Here is a 16,307-nt window from a genome sequence, read left to right as displayed (position 1 = left end):
TCACCAACACTGGACAATAGAAGATGGAGAAACGTTGCTGGTCTGATGAGTCTCCATTTCAGCTCCACATTTAGATGCTAGGCTCAGAATCTGCTGGAAACATCATGAAAACATGGATCCATCCTGCCTTGGATCAACGGGATCTCCTTCCCCTATTGTTGCTGACCATGTCCATCCCTTTATGACCACAGTGTAGCATCTTCTCATGCTACTTCCAGCAGGATAATGCTCCATGTCACAAAGCTCAGATCATCTCCACCTGCTTTCTAGAACATGACGATGAGTTCACTGGACTCCAACGGCCTCCACAGCCACCAGATCCCAGTCCAGTAGAGCAGCTTTGGGATGTGGTGGAACGGGAGATTCTCATCATGGATGCAGCCGACAAACCTGCAGCAACTGTGTGATGCTGTCATGTTGATATGGAGAAAACCTCTGAGGAAGGTTTCCACCACCTGCTTCATCTATCACACCAGGTATTAAGGCAATTCTGGAGGAAAAAGGTTTCCAACTTGGTTCTAGTACCTGATAACAAAGTAGCCCAGGAGGGAATATTTTTAAACTATTCTCTATTTTCTAATATTTAGAAATCAGCTAATTCACTGTCTAAATTGTCAAAAATTAAAAAAAAAAAAAAAAAAGTTAGATTTAGATTTTTATTAAGTTTTTAATATCAGCATCTGACACAGGTATTAAAATTATGGGTAGCTTGGCTTCATGTGACTTCCTTACATGATTAAAAATAAAATTAAACTGGGAAATGTTCCAAAATATATTTTTATCCATCTTGCACATGAGCAACATGTGGGCAGTAAAAACTTTATTGCACTGTTTATAGCCCCTTTCTTTTCAAAGTGCTGCACAATCTCCTCTATGACAAATGAATGAAACTTTTTAAATATATAAATGTATGTGTATAAATGTGTGTGTGTATGTATATATATATATATATATATATATATATATATATATATATATATATATATATATATATATATATATATATATATATATATATATGTAAATACATATAAATATATTTTTATGTATGTTCATATACATATATATATATATGTGTGTGTGTGTGTGTGTGTGTGTGTGTGTGTGTGTGTGTGTGTGTGTGTGTGTGTGTACTGTTTTAATTATTTATTTATTATAAATGTTATTTTTTGTCTGCTGACCTGGAGGTTCCTGTCAATGATCCAGTTAGCCTCAAAGTCGTCATCGTCCTCTCCAAAAGGGTTTATGAGCTGCTCTGCTACCTAAAAGAAGACACAAACTTCATTTAGTTTTAAATCACAAGTTTAACACTTAAATTTGCATTAAAAGAACATTTATTCTAATCAGGAACAAAAGTTAGATTTCTAGCTCAGTTTAACTTGTGCTTCTTCGTAAGGCTTCTTGTAGTTACCACCTGTGGCCAGAGGTTGTTGTTGCAGCTGCTCAGCAAGGGTTGCATCATATTCAGCAAATACAGAGAATTATTATTAATAAACTTTTCACATGAATTTCTTGGTAAATTGTCCCAAAATTTTAAAATTAGATTTACTAGAATCCAAAGGCCACATTCATGATTTCTGAAAGGATGAATCATGTTAATCCTTTTTAATGATACACAAACCAGTTTGTCCTTTTTCTGACACCCAGGCTCAGCCTGTTTTTCCAGCTCATATTCTCTAAGAAGGTTATTAATAACTTTATATAGTACGTTATTTATATTGCAGGATAAGGTCAACAGAGTCAGCCACTAAATACTTTCACAGCAGGAAAGCAGAAAGAGTAGAGTGCAGAGGTGGACAGTTGACATATATATACATATATATATATATATATATATATATATATATATATATATAATAGATATATAAATATAATACACATGATGCCCAATTATTTGAGCATTCTTACCAAAATGTTTTTGGACAGACAAAGCCAAATTTAGCAACAGCATTGAAAGCCGTTTGGGTGGCCTAAACACAAATGTCCCATTTGGTCAAATTTCTTTTTCCTTTTAAATTTAATAGATATTACAAAATATAATTATCCACTCTGAGATGTTATAGTTTTATATCGACCTTAGCTTTAGCCCGCCTACCTCCATTAGCTGCTTAACTACCGTTAGCTTTGGGTTAGCTCAGTTAGCTTTAGCTACAAGCAGCTCGGAGTTTGATGGGTGTCAATCATCCACCCCCACCTTCACAGTTCCCCTCTCAGATCGACCCCTTTGCCCATTTTTGGATTTTCCGGGAACGATGACTCGCGTGACACTACCAAGATGGCGATGGTGGGAACCGCCCAATGAGTTTCAATTCAGCTCTTCAGAGACCTTCAGGTGACGTCACTGACGTCATCTTTTATATACAGTCTATGTGTTCACCACAAAAATCAGCCTCATTGCTGACCTGTGTATTAAATGTGAATATTTGTTAAGGGACTATATTACAATTCTGACATATGCACGAACGCAGGCAAAATGACAGACAGATTGGGATGAAAATTTTGCCCAAATGGACAAAACTGTGAATGATGCACAAAGTTTATTGTTCTCAAAGTAGAGTTCCAGATACAGATCAATACCAATGGCACCACTCCTCCTGCAAGGGAGGCACCTGAAAAAGCCTCCAATAAATTTTTCATAATCAATATTAATTCTGCTTTATTTATCTCTGTTAAAATATATGCCACAAAAACAGTTCAGCTAAGATAAAAAAAAATTAAAAAGAAAAGTCTGCTATTGTAGTACTGAGATTTACAGAGCTCAGAAATCAAACTGTGTGTGGATGTTAGCAGCTTGCCCACAGCAGCCTTTGTCTTCCTCTTAATAATTAGTCAACAACACTCAGATTGATACATTTTTAACTTTTAATATTAATATGATTATGATTAATCATTAGTCAAATTTTTCTGGTACCCTTTGGGTGGCGCGTGATGTATGTGGTACAAGTGGCAGCATTGTCTCCTAATTCAAAAGATTTAAGGAAAGTTTAGGTCATTCTTGTTTGAAAAACCTACAGTGTGATTTATAATCCTACTGGGAACTGGATTTCATTTTTTTAAAAAACTATGGCTGTAAATAAGATAGTAGCATGTAAAAAGAGAAAGAAGGGGGCCCAAGGATTGAGCTCTGTGGTACACCACAACTTAGCTGGGATGCTCAGGAGGTTGTTCAGAGTGGAGGAAAAGGTTAAATTAAAGAGATTAATAAACAAAGAGAGGAATCTAGAATAGAAACATTCATCTAGTCACCGACCACTCTTGGTAACTAGGTGTTATAATTGAAACACAAATATAAAAATTCTCCTTTGGGCCTACACATGCATCTTAAGTCCTCATGTAAAATTCTTAATGGTGACTGATGGATTAAATTTTTACATCAAATCTTCAACATCATGATATATAAAGCTCTTTAAAATTTGTGTTTACTAACTTCTACATGTATCACTATATTACATTTAAATGTGTTGCATGAAAATGTATTGTGACAATCACTTTAGCTATAATAAAAACTAATTTTTTGAACAGTCTGAAACAACAACTTGTTTCACATGTAAACCAGCATCCAGCCCAGAGGCAGTTCTAGTAAAAAGATGAAGAAATGAACTGACCTTCAGCCATCCAGAGTAGAAGAAGAACTGCAGCAAGGTGAAGATGGGGATGTAAAGATCAAGGTCGTGGCCGGGATGACCCTGGGCGGGGTCAAGAAACTGCCGACCAATCAGACAAGCGAAGAAGAAGGTGTAAACAGCAAGAGTAACAACCTGAAGACAAAAAAATATTTTACTGACTGTACATCCCTTTCTCTACTTTAAGATTCAGAGCTCAGATTCAGTCACAGTAATTATTATTGATGTGATCAAATGAGCTGCGCCCATCTTAAAAATGAGGCAGGGAGGACAAACCTGAGTATAAACGAGGGGGATGCCGACCCAGTCGTAGCCAAAAAGAGTCGCACACCATGTCCTGAAGAGATTCATCTCCTGAACACAGGGAAGAAACAGTTTACCAGCAGACCCTGAATTTCTGTAACTCGGTATGGTAAGTGGAAAACGACGAACATCAACCATTCTGTTAGCAAACTGAGTGTCACATTACCCACATGTCTGCTTTTTGTGCTCACTAATAGGGCCATAACCTGGCTTGGAAGGATGAGCAAATGCTTAAGAGTCTTTTTCTTTTAAACACAATTAGATTTTACAGTAATGGTAGGGTTTAGAGAAGTTTTAGATCATTTTCCTTGATTAACTGTAGCAACAATGAAAGAAAACAAACACAAGTTAAATCCCTTACCAAATAATTAGGGAAAACAAATATCCTGTAGCAAACGTTAATTCTGTTTGTAGGTATTTATTAGGATCAGAGAATAATCATTATATTTTCATAAATTGGTTATTTTGTTTAAATTTGATATTTTTAAAAAAAAATGTAAAACCTTTAAGTCATTATGAGGTTAACCAAATGAGGTCTGTTTACAACTAATTTTATATGATTTTATTAAATTTGTACTAATTTAGATATTTACTTATTGATAAGTCTTTTTTTTTATAATTTCTTTCCATTGTCTGCTTTCATTTTGTGTTTATTTAATGTTTGAAATAAAATAAATAAAAAATACTGAGTAATATTAGGAGATGACATTTATAAAATGAATGATTTAGATGCCTGAACATGTTTGTGATGTTGCATATTCATCAGTCTGACCCAACAATGAGTAAAATATCACATTTTAATAAAGACTGGGGCAAAATGGTGGGCGGAGCCTGATCAGACCACTGCAGCTGACCAATCAGAGCAAAGGGAGCATGCTGTCAGGATATATAAGGTGTGTCCCAATTCAGGACACCTACAGAAATTATGAAGGCTTGATTACTGATAGTCACAAACATGAGAGTTAAATTAACACTTAAAGGTAAATTATGTCCATTTTAACTTACATATATTTTAATGAAACTTTCTGGAAGATTTGTGGAATCAAATATAACAATTTCCTGTAGTTCAGGAATTTTGAACTTATATTCTTTATATGTAAAAGATGCAGGTTTATAAATAAAGATATAGAAAAATCTTCCTAGCTGATGCTCTAATAAAAGAAGCGTCACATTATATTATCTTTACACACCAATTCTAAAGATTTAGTCTGATATTAAAGTGTTTTTTTTTATATTTTCTGAATTTTCAACAGTTGAATGTTTTTTAAGAGTTGTTTGACCACCTGACAAGCTGATTCTCTTTCATTTCCAACAAACACCACACTGTAAGAAAAACAAGGTTAAATTGATTACAGAAATGTCTAATATGTTCCATTTGTTTTTTGTTTTTTTCAATTATTAAGAGTTTGAGGACCACAAAAACTCTATACTTCCTCATAAGGAGAAAATCTGCAACAAGCACATCAATAAATGCACTTATCTTTCTATATCTAATAATATTTTTTGGAATACGTGGGAATTACAGACTTGGTGAGCAAAGCCCTTGACATTAAAGACATCAATGCTGTGAACATTAAATGTAATCTCATGCTTCACATTGAGGATGTTCTGCAGGTCTATGCTGTCTTGGATACGTCCTTCCTGCCGAGCTTTAGACGCCAGGTTGGAGAACCAGACCACAGGAATCCAGTACTTCAGGTGAGGAGAACGTATGTTCTCAAACACTTTCCTTTCCTCTGGAGTCATAAAACCTGCCAGTAGAAAGACAAATTTTCAAAAACCAAAGACCCACAGAGTTCCTTTAAAAGAAAGTCCACCAGAAAGATTAGACATAATCTTTAAGGTGTTGAAATGCATATTTTTCTGTTGGACTCAACAGAAGGTGAAAATAAACCACACAGACAGACATTTGGCTTGTGTTGTTGCAGTTTCTGGGCTGCAGGAAGCCCTAATCACCCCAGCAGCTCATAGTCCTGCTCTAATTGATCTATAATGAGCCAGTCCCATGTGTCACATCAGCCAGTTACAGGAAGGAAGACACAGAGCTGTGAAAGAGCTAAATTCTGAATGACTTTTATTATTTCTGGTCAGATAACTCCACAGAAAACCCTCAGCATACTGAGCAACTGCACTATAAAATACTACAAACACTAAACTGATCACAAACACTGGTATCTTACCTGCCTCAACCACATGGTCGATGGTGGGAAAACGCTTGCAGACGGCTGTGCTGACGGATCGGAAGATGAGCAGCGATGTCAGGTTGACGTAACGTACCAGCGTTCGTCGCAGAAGGCGGCCATATTCATCTTTACCCTGAACACAGCTGAAAACGGACACGATGAGCTTTAATGTTCATCATCAAAATAACATCAAGTAAACGCACAAATGCATTAAACAACAAACAAACTAGGCTGGTATAGGCTACACTGCAGATGGTCGTTGCTGCTAAGAGGAAAATGGAAACAAGTTCTAGGTACTCTTTTGCAGCTGTTTTGTTAATACTTTCATGTCTGTGGAAGCCTATTCTTGTCACTTATAAATTGTAAGTGACATTATATAAATTATGAATTTTATCTCATAATAGTGGCGTTAAATCTCATAATTGTGAAATATTTTGTCAGTATCTTTAATGTACAAGTGGCTGTAATGGACTTCCATACATGTCAGTGAGTATCCTTTGGTCTATTTCTGCCTGCAGTTCATAGATTATATATAAAATCTAATGCTGAGGAACGTGTGGAGCCTGTAATGACCTCTAGAGCGTGTTTCCAATATAATCCCCTTCCAACAGACTTCCGATTAAAAAACTTCTGTCATGAAATATGTTTGTTTTTATTTTCCGACAAATAGTCATTTAATTGAGGAAATCAACAAGTTTATATGACTATCATCTCGATATGTAACTGTCTTAACCAGCACTCAGCTGGTAGTAATACATTACTACCACCACATGGTGGCGCTGTTCCTTGGCTCTGCTGCAAAGTGTGTGGCGTGGTTAGATTCATTAGGTATTACAAATGTGCATGGACAAAGACAAGTATGGGAAAAAAGTTCAGTGTGGAACTCCTTTGAGTAAATAAACTGGAATGAGGTCCAGTGCAACCTCAGATAACGCTAGCATGTCATCGGTCTACCACGACTAAGAGCCATCATTGAGAGTGAAACATCTAACAGAAGGTCCATCTACAAATTAGCAGTCAATGGGGGCTATTCACCAACATATCCAAGAACTTTTATTACCCAGAATTTATTTACCAGGGTAAAATAATTCCTGGTAATCTGGATAGTTTTCTTTCCCACCAGAAAATGTATTCTAATGGCTGATATCACACATTGGTACAATGGTCAGCTTAATTCTGGTTGTCATTCAGCTTCTTATATTCTTGCCCTTTACTGAATAAGTTCATGTGTATTCTTCAGCTCTATCAGAATGTCAGCTATTATTTCAGACACTCATCATCTGTACACTTCTCATCGATCCATTTTTCAAATGATCCAAACATGCCGTCAAGTTTGTAGAAGTAAAATAAAAATGTTTCATGGCGGTTTCAGTCACAGTAAGTTTGAGTTAGATGTGAAGAGTTTAAAGTTGACTTCATCTTAACCATGATAGACAAGGAACTACACATTTCATGTATTACGGTAGTATCCTGGGCAGAAGGATATGAGTTGACGTAAAAAGAAAAAAACAGAAAACATGTTACTGCTATTAACCTGATGTTAACATGAAGCTATGTAGCAGTGCTAATCTAGTTTTAGGTAGCACTAGATTAGTTTTAATGATAATGTGGGGAAACCAGGTCATATTTAGTTTACAGTAAGTGAATTTAGGGACTACACATCAACTCTGTTAGTCATGATTTTCACATTGGAGTTGAAATAAAACTATAAAGATGATCAAAGAGAACCTCAGTACCCACGTTACTTAGCGCTGACTAAACTAGCGCTACATGATCCAGGGGGCTAGCAAGGCTGCTAGTTGGCACACCACTAATTGTCATGAGAGACATGAACATTCACATTGGCAAACCACAGCAACTGAGTTTCTGGCTCTCATCTACTCTTTCAATCTCAAACTGGTACAGACTCCTCCAACACACAAAGCTGGTAATACTCTTGACTTGGTGCTGACCAGAAACTGCTCCACAGCCGACCTGTCTGTCACCCCGCTGCACCTCTCAGACCACTTCCTGGTTAAATTCTGTCTTCCTTCCTCATGTCACTCAAGCAGCTCTAAAAATGGTGTCCTACCGCAGAAACTTGAGATCCCTCAGACCTACACAGCTGTCTGATGAGGTTTACTCCACCCTCCCTTCCCACTCAGACTTCTCCTTACTGTCTGTTAATGAGGCTACAGAAACACTCTGCTCCTCTCTCCCCTCCTCTCTGGACAAACTCTGTCCTCTGGTGTCAAAACCAGCCAGACAAAACCCTCCCAGTCCATGGCTCACAGAGGTTCTAAGGGAGCACAGAGTCAGACTCAGGGCTTCAGAAAGAAAGTGGCAAAAATCAAAAGAACACACTGACTTGTCTGAGTAGCAGCAAAAACTTGAAACTTTCACATCCAGCCTAAAGGCGGCCAAGATAGCCTTTTATCAGAACAAGATCCGCAATGCTCCCAACTCACGACAACTGTTCATGGCGTTTAACTCTCTTCTATCTCCACCACCTGCTCAGCCTCCCACTGTGCTGACTGCAGAAATGTTTGCTTCCTACTTCACTGAAAAGGTCGCTACCATCAGTAACCAATTCACTGAGCCTGACCAACTCAGCCTTACCAAACCAGCTACTGGTGCCTCACTCTGCTCCTTCTGCTCTCTAAATGAGGATGATGTCTCTAAACTTCTAGTCAGCTCAAAACCCACAACCTGTCCTCTCAATCCTGTTCCTTCTGACATCCTGCAGAGCATTTTACCTACAATCAAATCTGTATCAACTCCTCTCTTAAATCCAGTGTCTTTCCTTCAGCCTTCAAGCAAGCTCAGGTTACCCGCTGCTGAAGAAACCCACACTCAACCCAGCCTAGGTTAAAAACTACCGGCTCAGTGCTTCCATTCATGTCTAAACTACTAGCCGTCTTCAGTCAGGTCTCACAGTTCCTCCAAGACAACAACCTGTTAGATCCATATCAGTCTGGCTATAGGCAAGGCCGCTCTACTGAAACTGCTCTCCTGTCAGTTACTGATTCCCTACGGGTTGCCAGATCCGCTGGTCAATCCTCAGTCCTTATACTGCTGGACCTGTCTGCTGTCTTTGACATGGTCAACCATCACATCCTCTTCTCCACACTCTCGAAGCTTGACATCTCAGGATCTGTCCTCTTGTGGTTTATGTCCTACCTCACAGGGAGATCATTCAAAGTATCTTGGCAGGGGGCGTGTCCAGATCACATGGGCTGACAACAGGGGTGCCTCAGGGCTCGGTGCTTGGCCCTCTTCTCTTTTCACTGTACACCTCCTCACTCGGTGCATCATTAACTCTCATGGTTTCTCATACCTCTGCTATGCAGATGACACTCAGCTTTTCCTTTCTTTCCCACCTGAGGACACAACCGTCTCAATGCGAATGTCAGAGTGTCTTGCTGATATCTCCGCATGGATGAAGGATCGCCACCTTCAGCTGAATCTGTCCAAGACTGAGTTTATTGTCTTTCCAGCCAATCATTCCTTACAGCCACAGAAAAGCGTGCAGCTTAACTTTATCAAGCTTGTGCCTATGTTTTCTACCAGGAATCTTGGTGTCATGGTAGACAACCAGCTGACCTTTTCCTCTGTTGTCCCCTGGTGGTGAAACGATCAACTGAACTTGGTCCTATCCGCAGAGTCCTTATCCACTTTTAAATGCGAGCTAAAGACTCAGTTGTTTAAGGAGCATTTCTGCACTTAGCTTAACTCTTCTACTCAACAGAATGAGTTAGAAAGATTTGTCCAGCTCTTTGGCTCAACCAAGTACTGAATAAGCTGTGTGCACTTATGTCCAAACTTGATATTGTTTGATGAAATCGTGATCTTGTATTTAAATAAAAATGACTTACAAAAACTGTAAAAAAAAAATAAATAAAAATAAATTATATGCACTGCTTCTAGCACTACATGACAGCACCTGGTCCAACTGGACTCAAAGCAGTCTGACTACCACTTAATTATGACGTCTCATCTTGTGTGAATTTTTGCTTGTGTTGTTCTTACTCTCAAATCTAAGTCGCTTTGGATAAAAGCGTCTGCTAAATGACTGTAGAATAGTTAGTTTTCAGTTTCTTACGTTGACGTTGTGTTTATTTGACCTCTTTTATGTGTCCAGAACTTTTACTTTGGAATTTTTTTTTTTTTAATTAAATATTAAAAGACTTTTTCTTAAAATACTGTGCTCTCTTCATCCTTGGCCTCGGTCCCTCACAGTCGGATCTAACAGAAGTAACAGAATAATTACTTTCCTGAGTAATTAGTTATTTTTATGATGCTGGAATTTTATTACTAACTTAGTTACGTCTAGTTAAGTCTAAGTCCCTTTTCCATCCACGGATACGGTGCGGTATACATTTTTTTGCATTTCCACACAAAAACTGGGAAGGGTACCCTAATATCAAACCCAACCTGTCCTGCTTTTTTGGGACCCATCTGTTGGGGTCTAACTGATCTGACCCAAAAGGTTGGAGATTGACACACTGCTATCCACTGATTGGTTGGGGGGGAAAGAGTAATTTCCTGTGTGATTTGGTATAAAAACAAAGCAGGAACAGCTCCTTGTTTAGAGCAGCAGATTTTTTGTTGTTGTTTTTGTTGATTAAATCTCAGTTTAAAATGATGCTACGAAGCATCGCCAAGAAGAAGGAACAGAAAATGGTGGATGACCTGCATTCTCCTCCTTTGTTTCTGAGTCATGTTTTGGTTCTACTTTAAGGAAGGCGCTGTGCTGCGATGGCATCATGCTGTTACATAGCTGAGGAATCTATCGCTATCTGGCTGATACTCTGCCTCTCAGGAAAGGTTACGGTTGGCTGTGGGAACGCAACAAGATTACAGTTTACAAACCATATCTGCACCCTTTGGTGGAAACGAGGCTTTAAGTCTTGTGTTTTGGTTTCTTGTCTTATTTTGTTCTGTTCTCTTTACTTCCCGTTGGAGCACACCTGGTCTTACTTTGCTGGTTGCTCTATCTGCTCCTCGTTTAGTTAGTTCTCCTCCTCAGCGTAAAAAAAAAAAAACAAAAAAAAAAACCACTGTTTTCTTTTACTGTCCCAGTGTGGTGTGGGTCTGTGGTCAGGACCAGAACCAGGTCTAGGACTAAGATCAGGACTAGGACCAGGTGGTCTCAGTTTTTTGGGAGGAGGACGGTCCAACCTACAGAAAAGAACATTATTTCTGCAGGTAGAGGGCAGTAAAGAGGTTGAGTTTACCTGGAGATGTAAAACATGAGTCTGTCAGGCCACGGAAGGTTAACAAACTGATTCCACCAACGATTCACCACTAGAGTCACATAAAAACCTAAAGAAAACAAGAAAACAAACACAGTTTAGGTTAAAAACGAATGACTTATTCCAACCCTGATCAGATCATAAAGAGATAAAAGAGGCTGACAAACATTTTAGCTTTTAGTTTCATGAAATTCCTCCTTTCAGAGCTGAAGAGCCAGATGTCTGCGCTCCTCATCTTTTGTCAAACAATGAAACTAAATTAGATGAAGCAGGTAGAGCAAATAGATGGATGGATTCTTTCTGAGAGTCTAAACTCATTTTGGCTCATTTGTCCAATTTCATTAGTGAAACCAAATCTGTTTCCATGGAGGAGATGGACTTTTTTTTAATGTCTTACTCTGAATTTGCACCACTTAAAAGCTTGTCCATAATTTCCTTTCAAATATTAAAATTGAAAGTTTTGGAAACAATTACAGCCACTTGAGGTCTATATAAGGTTGAGGAAAACTCCTCTAAGTGAGGGGTTCAAAGCATCATAACATCCAGAAACTGTGTGTGAATCAGGGTGGGGATTGGCTGCACAAACACACACACACACACACACACACACACACACACACACACACACACACACACACACACACACATACACACACACACACACACACACACACACACATTTACCCTGCTTTTAGCTTTCTCTGCCCTTTAATGATCTGTTTCCATTAGCACTTTGCTGATGTGGCAAAGAAAAACCCTTTTTCTCTGCTGTGTTTCTCCAGTTACAGTATTTTTTACATTTTATGGCTTGTTTTTCATTCATTTTTATTTTTTTTTAAAATATATTTTAGTGTTTTACAGATTAAAGTCAGTTAGTGTTAAGCTCTGCTTTCAAAGCACTGATTTTAGCTAGGCACCACCTCTGATTATTATTATTAACAAACTTTAATTTGAATCCCTAATGAATCTGAGAAGGTAGTCAGATTGAATTATGTTATCTTATTTAAGGGGTTTGCTATATATTTTATGCATATATAAATATGTACACATATATTAAAATCTGTGTTAAAGATTGTTTTCTTATTGTGTTGGTATGTAATATGTTTAGTACAATAATGTTGACATGTCTGGAAGAAATCAAATCAAATACAAAATATATAATATTTGAGCTGTAATGAATGTAGACAGAAAATCTGAAAATCAATAATTCCTTAACACCATGTGTATATATATATATATATATATATAACATACAGCCACTGATCTTCAGACCAGTTGAAGTAATACCGCAGCCTTTTCTCTTCCTTCCTCAAGAATGGCTTTCTGACTTCCACGTTTCCATGGAGACCATTTCTGATGAGGCTTAGGCCAACAGTAGATGGATCAAATGAATGTTCAGATGCATCTCTCAGGTCCTGGTTCAGGCCTTTCTTAGATTTGTTCCTATTTCTTCAGGACTTTGAGATCCTCGTCATCTACTGTAGACAGATTTTTAGACCCGACTCTTCTATTTTGGCCTCCACGAGTCCAGTTTCTGCCTCCATGCTGAGATATACCAAGTTTCCAGCTAACTCGTTGGGAATCACCTTGTTGCTGCTAAAATACTGTTTTCTGTCTGTCGTATCTTTACTGTTTTTCACAGATGAAACTTAAGAATTGGGATCAAATTATGCCTTTTTGACAGGCTACTAATAACAAAGGGTCTAAAGATTCAATTTAAAACTGGTTCTATGCTATTCTATAAGTTGTGTGTCATGTCAAGTATGTGTAGGACAGTGTATATTTGTACACATAGATATAAAGTACTTGTCATTCACAGTGCTTCAGGCATCTTAGACATGCGTCAGTTTTATCATAAACAACAGAAAACAATAGAAAATTACACCTCTAAACCGCAGGAACGATAGAAGTCATACAGTAGGTGCATCATTAAGTCCTATACATAACAGCACACTTTAAACTCAATAAACGGTGTAACTTTTAAAGACGATTTAACATCTGCAATCACTGCTGCTTCTTCTGATTTGATGAATTGTAAAGGTACCACTTTCACAACCTTGCTAACAACAATCAAAAATACACCTCAAGTGTTTTTCATAACCTGTTGAGACACAAACAATCCTTGTGCTAAATGCGAAAATACATCATATATTTTTATCATCTGATGAAACATAACGTCATTCACAAACATGTCCAACAGGACACAGTTGCAACACCAAACAAAACCATTAGCTAATTGTACAGAGACCATTTCAGTTCATGTCTTGTGAAGGGTTTAAAACTTTTATTATTAATCAAATTACCTCAAGCAGTGAAGAACTAACCTGTGGAGTATTTGAGAAATGAGGACCTCGCCGTGGTTTCCAATTAAAGTTTTGGCCTGAGTAACTCATTGTTTGTGGAGTGTTTGTCATCAAAACCTTCCAGCATCATAGAAAATACTGTTTTCTGCTAAAATTAACAGCCAGACATTGCAAAATTCTGCAGCTTTAAAAATATGCTAATACAACAGAATTGTATTGTGAAATACTGGAAATATTAATCTGGAAATGCAAAAAATAAATAAATAAATACATAAAAAATCACCAACAACTTTTAAACAATATATTTTACATTTGACAGCAGATTAATGGCAAAGACATTTTCTTTTACAATATCGGCACGTTCTGTCATAAATAATTTTAAATAAAAAAACACTAATTTTGGCAAGTAAAACTTCTTTTGGTCAGTGTACATACCTAGGACAAAGGTGACAGGTATCTGCTCAGCGTATCTGTCACAGTACATGGAAAGCTTCTCAAACAATCTCTTTTGCTGCTCGGAGAGGATAAGCCTGAAGGAGAGAGGACACATTGTTCATAACTAACAAAGGACCAACAAAAATCAGAAAAATCCTCCTCTTAGGCATCCTGAGTATTGAGCTGCAGTTCCACTTATGGCCACTAGAGGGGAACCCTTAGTTTCTCCACAAAAATGCAAAGTCAATATTTTATTTTCAAGAAAAATTTTGTTTGGATGTTTAGTAAACCCGCAATTTGCATTTAAAAAAACTGAGTTTGTTGACAGATGCACTTTGCTGCCTGTTTGATTTGAGTACCTATGACTTGAAGTTGTACCTTGAAAGTGAAGAGAAGGCACAAATCTGATTTAGGATTTTTCTGTTGGTACTAAATTAATATTTTTATTTTCAACTAGCTGATTCAAGCGACAACCTACGGCAGTAAAAAGTGAAGCCTATGTGGAAGTGCAAAAAATTGCAGTTCACCCCTCATCTGCTAGCGGCTGGCTCCAAAACGAAGCAAATCCCCATGGACACCCATGTTAAAAAGACCAACTTCACAGTAGAAATAAACATGTTTAAAGCCTGGTACAAAAAACATTTTAGGATTATTAGGTCAAATTTACCTTCATGATAACTGTGAGGGGGGTGAATTTTTTTTATAACTCATCCGTTTAGATGTTATTTAATCTTGAAATTCTGAACTTTGGAATAACATGTTCCACTCTCCACCGGAGGTGGTGCTGCTTCCAGCATTAGAGAAGGAGACGACAAGACACAAAACAAAAAAGAAAATTTGTTCATCTATTGGTTAATACAGAACAACTTCAGTTTCCAGCACATAACGGCTAAATATGGAGCTGCATTAGATCTAGCCATCTTGAGTTGATCATATTTCTATGAAAAGTTCTCCCTAATTTTTCCACGTCTGACTACGAGCCATTTCCCCCATCCAGAGCGTCCCACCGCTCCACATGGGGCTGTGTTGCTCACCCGTGATGCCCAGCGCTGAACCTACAATGCACTTTGGTTTGCAGACCACGATCTGTGTTGGACTGAGTCTGTTCCTTTGATTGGAATCTGAATTCAAATCAGAATTCATTTGGACATACCCCAAACAAAGAGGACTTTGAGAGCAAACGAACCTGGATTTAAATCAAAAGGGCTGGTGTGAATGCATCCTTAATTTCTAGGCTTCAAATCAAACTGAGCCTTTGGATTTCTGTTGATTTTTATTTTCATGCTAATCTACTTCTTTAAAGTTTTAATTTTAATGTATTTCTTTTATATTTGGTCAACACCTCTGGTTTTTAACCCTTTAATGTTTGCACTGACAACAAAAGCAAGAGAAAAATGCTCTTACCATTTCTTTTCAATTCACTTGACCAAACATTAGAGAAGGTAATTAAATGTTTTAATGTCCTTATAAATAAAGTTGACCTGCCATGAAATCTTTTTAAAATCTCAAATAGAAATCAATTGTTAGAAAACAGTCAAACACCAAATGTTAACACAAGTACTTCATAACTCGTTCATTTTGTCCCATCTATTAATATGGAGTGGGCGGAGCTTATGAGTTATATCGCAACCAACCAGCAGGGGGTTCATCCAGTTATTTTTGCTTTAAGTTTACATACAGTTTACGGTTGTATCAGAAAATGTTGACAATATGAGAACAATTTGTTTGTTGAATATGTTCCGTGTTGATCTGCAATGTGCCAGATTTATGTCCTTTAAAGGTGCAGAATACAACCTGATTTTCAAGATTTTGCACAAGGCACAGATCTAATAAATAATTCTCCACATAAACCATGATTTTGTGTGTGTGTGAGAGAGAGAGAGAGAGAGAGAGAGAGACCTGTATACGATGCTGAGGACTGTGTAGAGAAAAGCGAACAGGATGAACTCTCGGTACAGCAGCTTGTAGATGCTCCCCTTCCAACGCAGCAGCAGCCGATGGAAACTGAGGAAGGTGGCGTTGGCTACTTTACTGGAATAAGTGACGGTCATCCTGAGACCAGTAGTCCCTCTAGTCTCTCATGACTTATTTCCTGGATATTTATCACTGTTGTAATAAAATTAATTTCAGCAATCCGCCTTGAGCAGCTTTTCTCACAGAAAAAAAGTCCTAATTTTCCCTTCGGTGGAACATTTCATGAGCCTCCTTCTGTCCAGTTTTGTTCTC

General features: G+C 37.7%; 1 protein-coding gene across 1 annotated transcript in view; it reads right to left on the bottom strand.

Annotated features, from left to right (window-relative positions):
- Positions 1-16,307, bottom strand: part of LOC121634682 (bestrophin-3-like) — a 21,276-nt gene extending 4,969 nt beyond the window's left edge. The window contains exons 1-8 of the mRNA XM_041977548.1: positions 15,981-16,307; positions 14,082-14,176; positions 11,326-11,413; positions 6,107-6,252; positions 5,523-5,677; positions 3,900-3,977; positions 3,606-3,758; positions 1,182-1,262 (exon numbers count right to left, since the gene is read on the bottom strand). Of these exons, the coding sequence (XP_041833482.1) occupies positions 1,182-1,262; positions 3,606-3,758; positions 3,900-3,977; positions 5,523-5,677; positions 6,107-6,252; positions 11,326-11,413; positions 14,082-14,176; positions 15,981-16,132 (948 nt within the window). The 5' untranslated portion in view covers positions 16,133-16,307. The remainder of the gene's footprint in view (positions 1-1,181; positions 1,263-3,605; positions 3,759-3,899; positions 3,978-5,522; positions 5,678-6,106; positions 6,253-11,325; positions 11,414-14,081; positions 14,177-15,980) is intronic.

The sequence above is a fragment of the Melanotaenia boesemani genome, chromosome 23 (assembly GCF_017639745.1).
Source record: "Melanotaenia boesemani isolate fMelBoe1 chromosome 23, fMelBoe1.pri, whole genome shotgun sequence".
Lineage (NCBI taxonomy): Eukaryota > Metazoa > Chordata > Actinopteri > Atheriniformes > Melanotaeniidae > Melanotaenia > Melanotaenia boesemani.
This window is presented reverse-complemented; position numbering and strand designations above follow the sequence as displayed.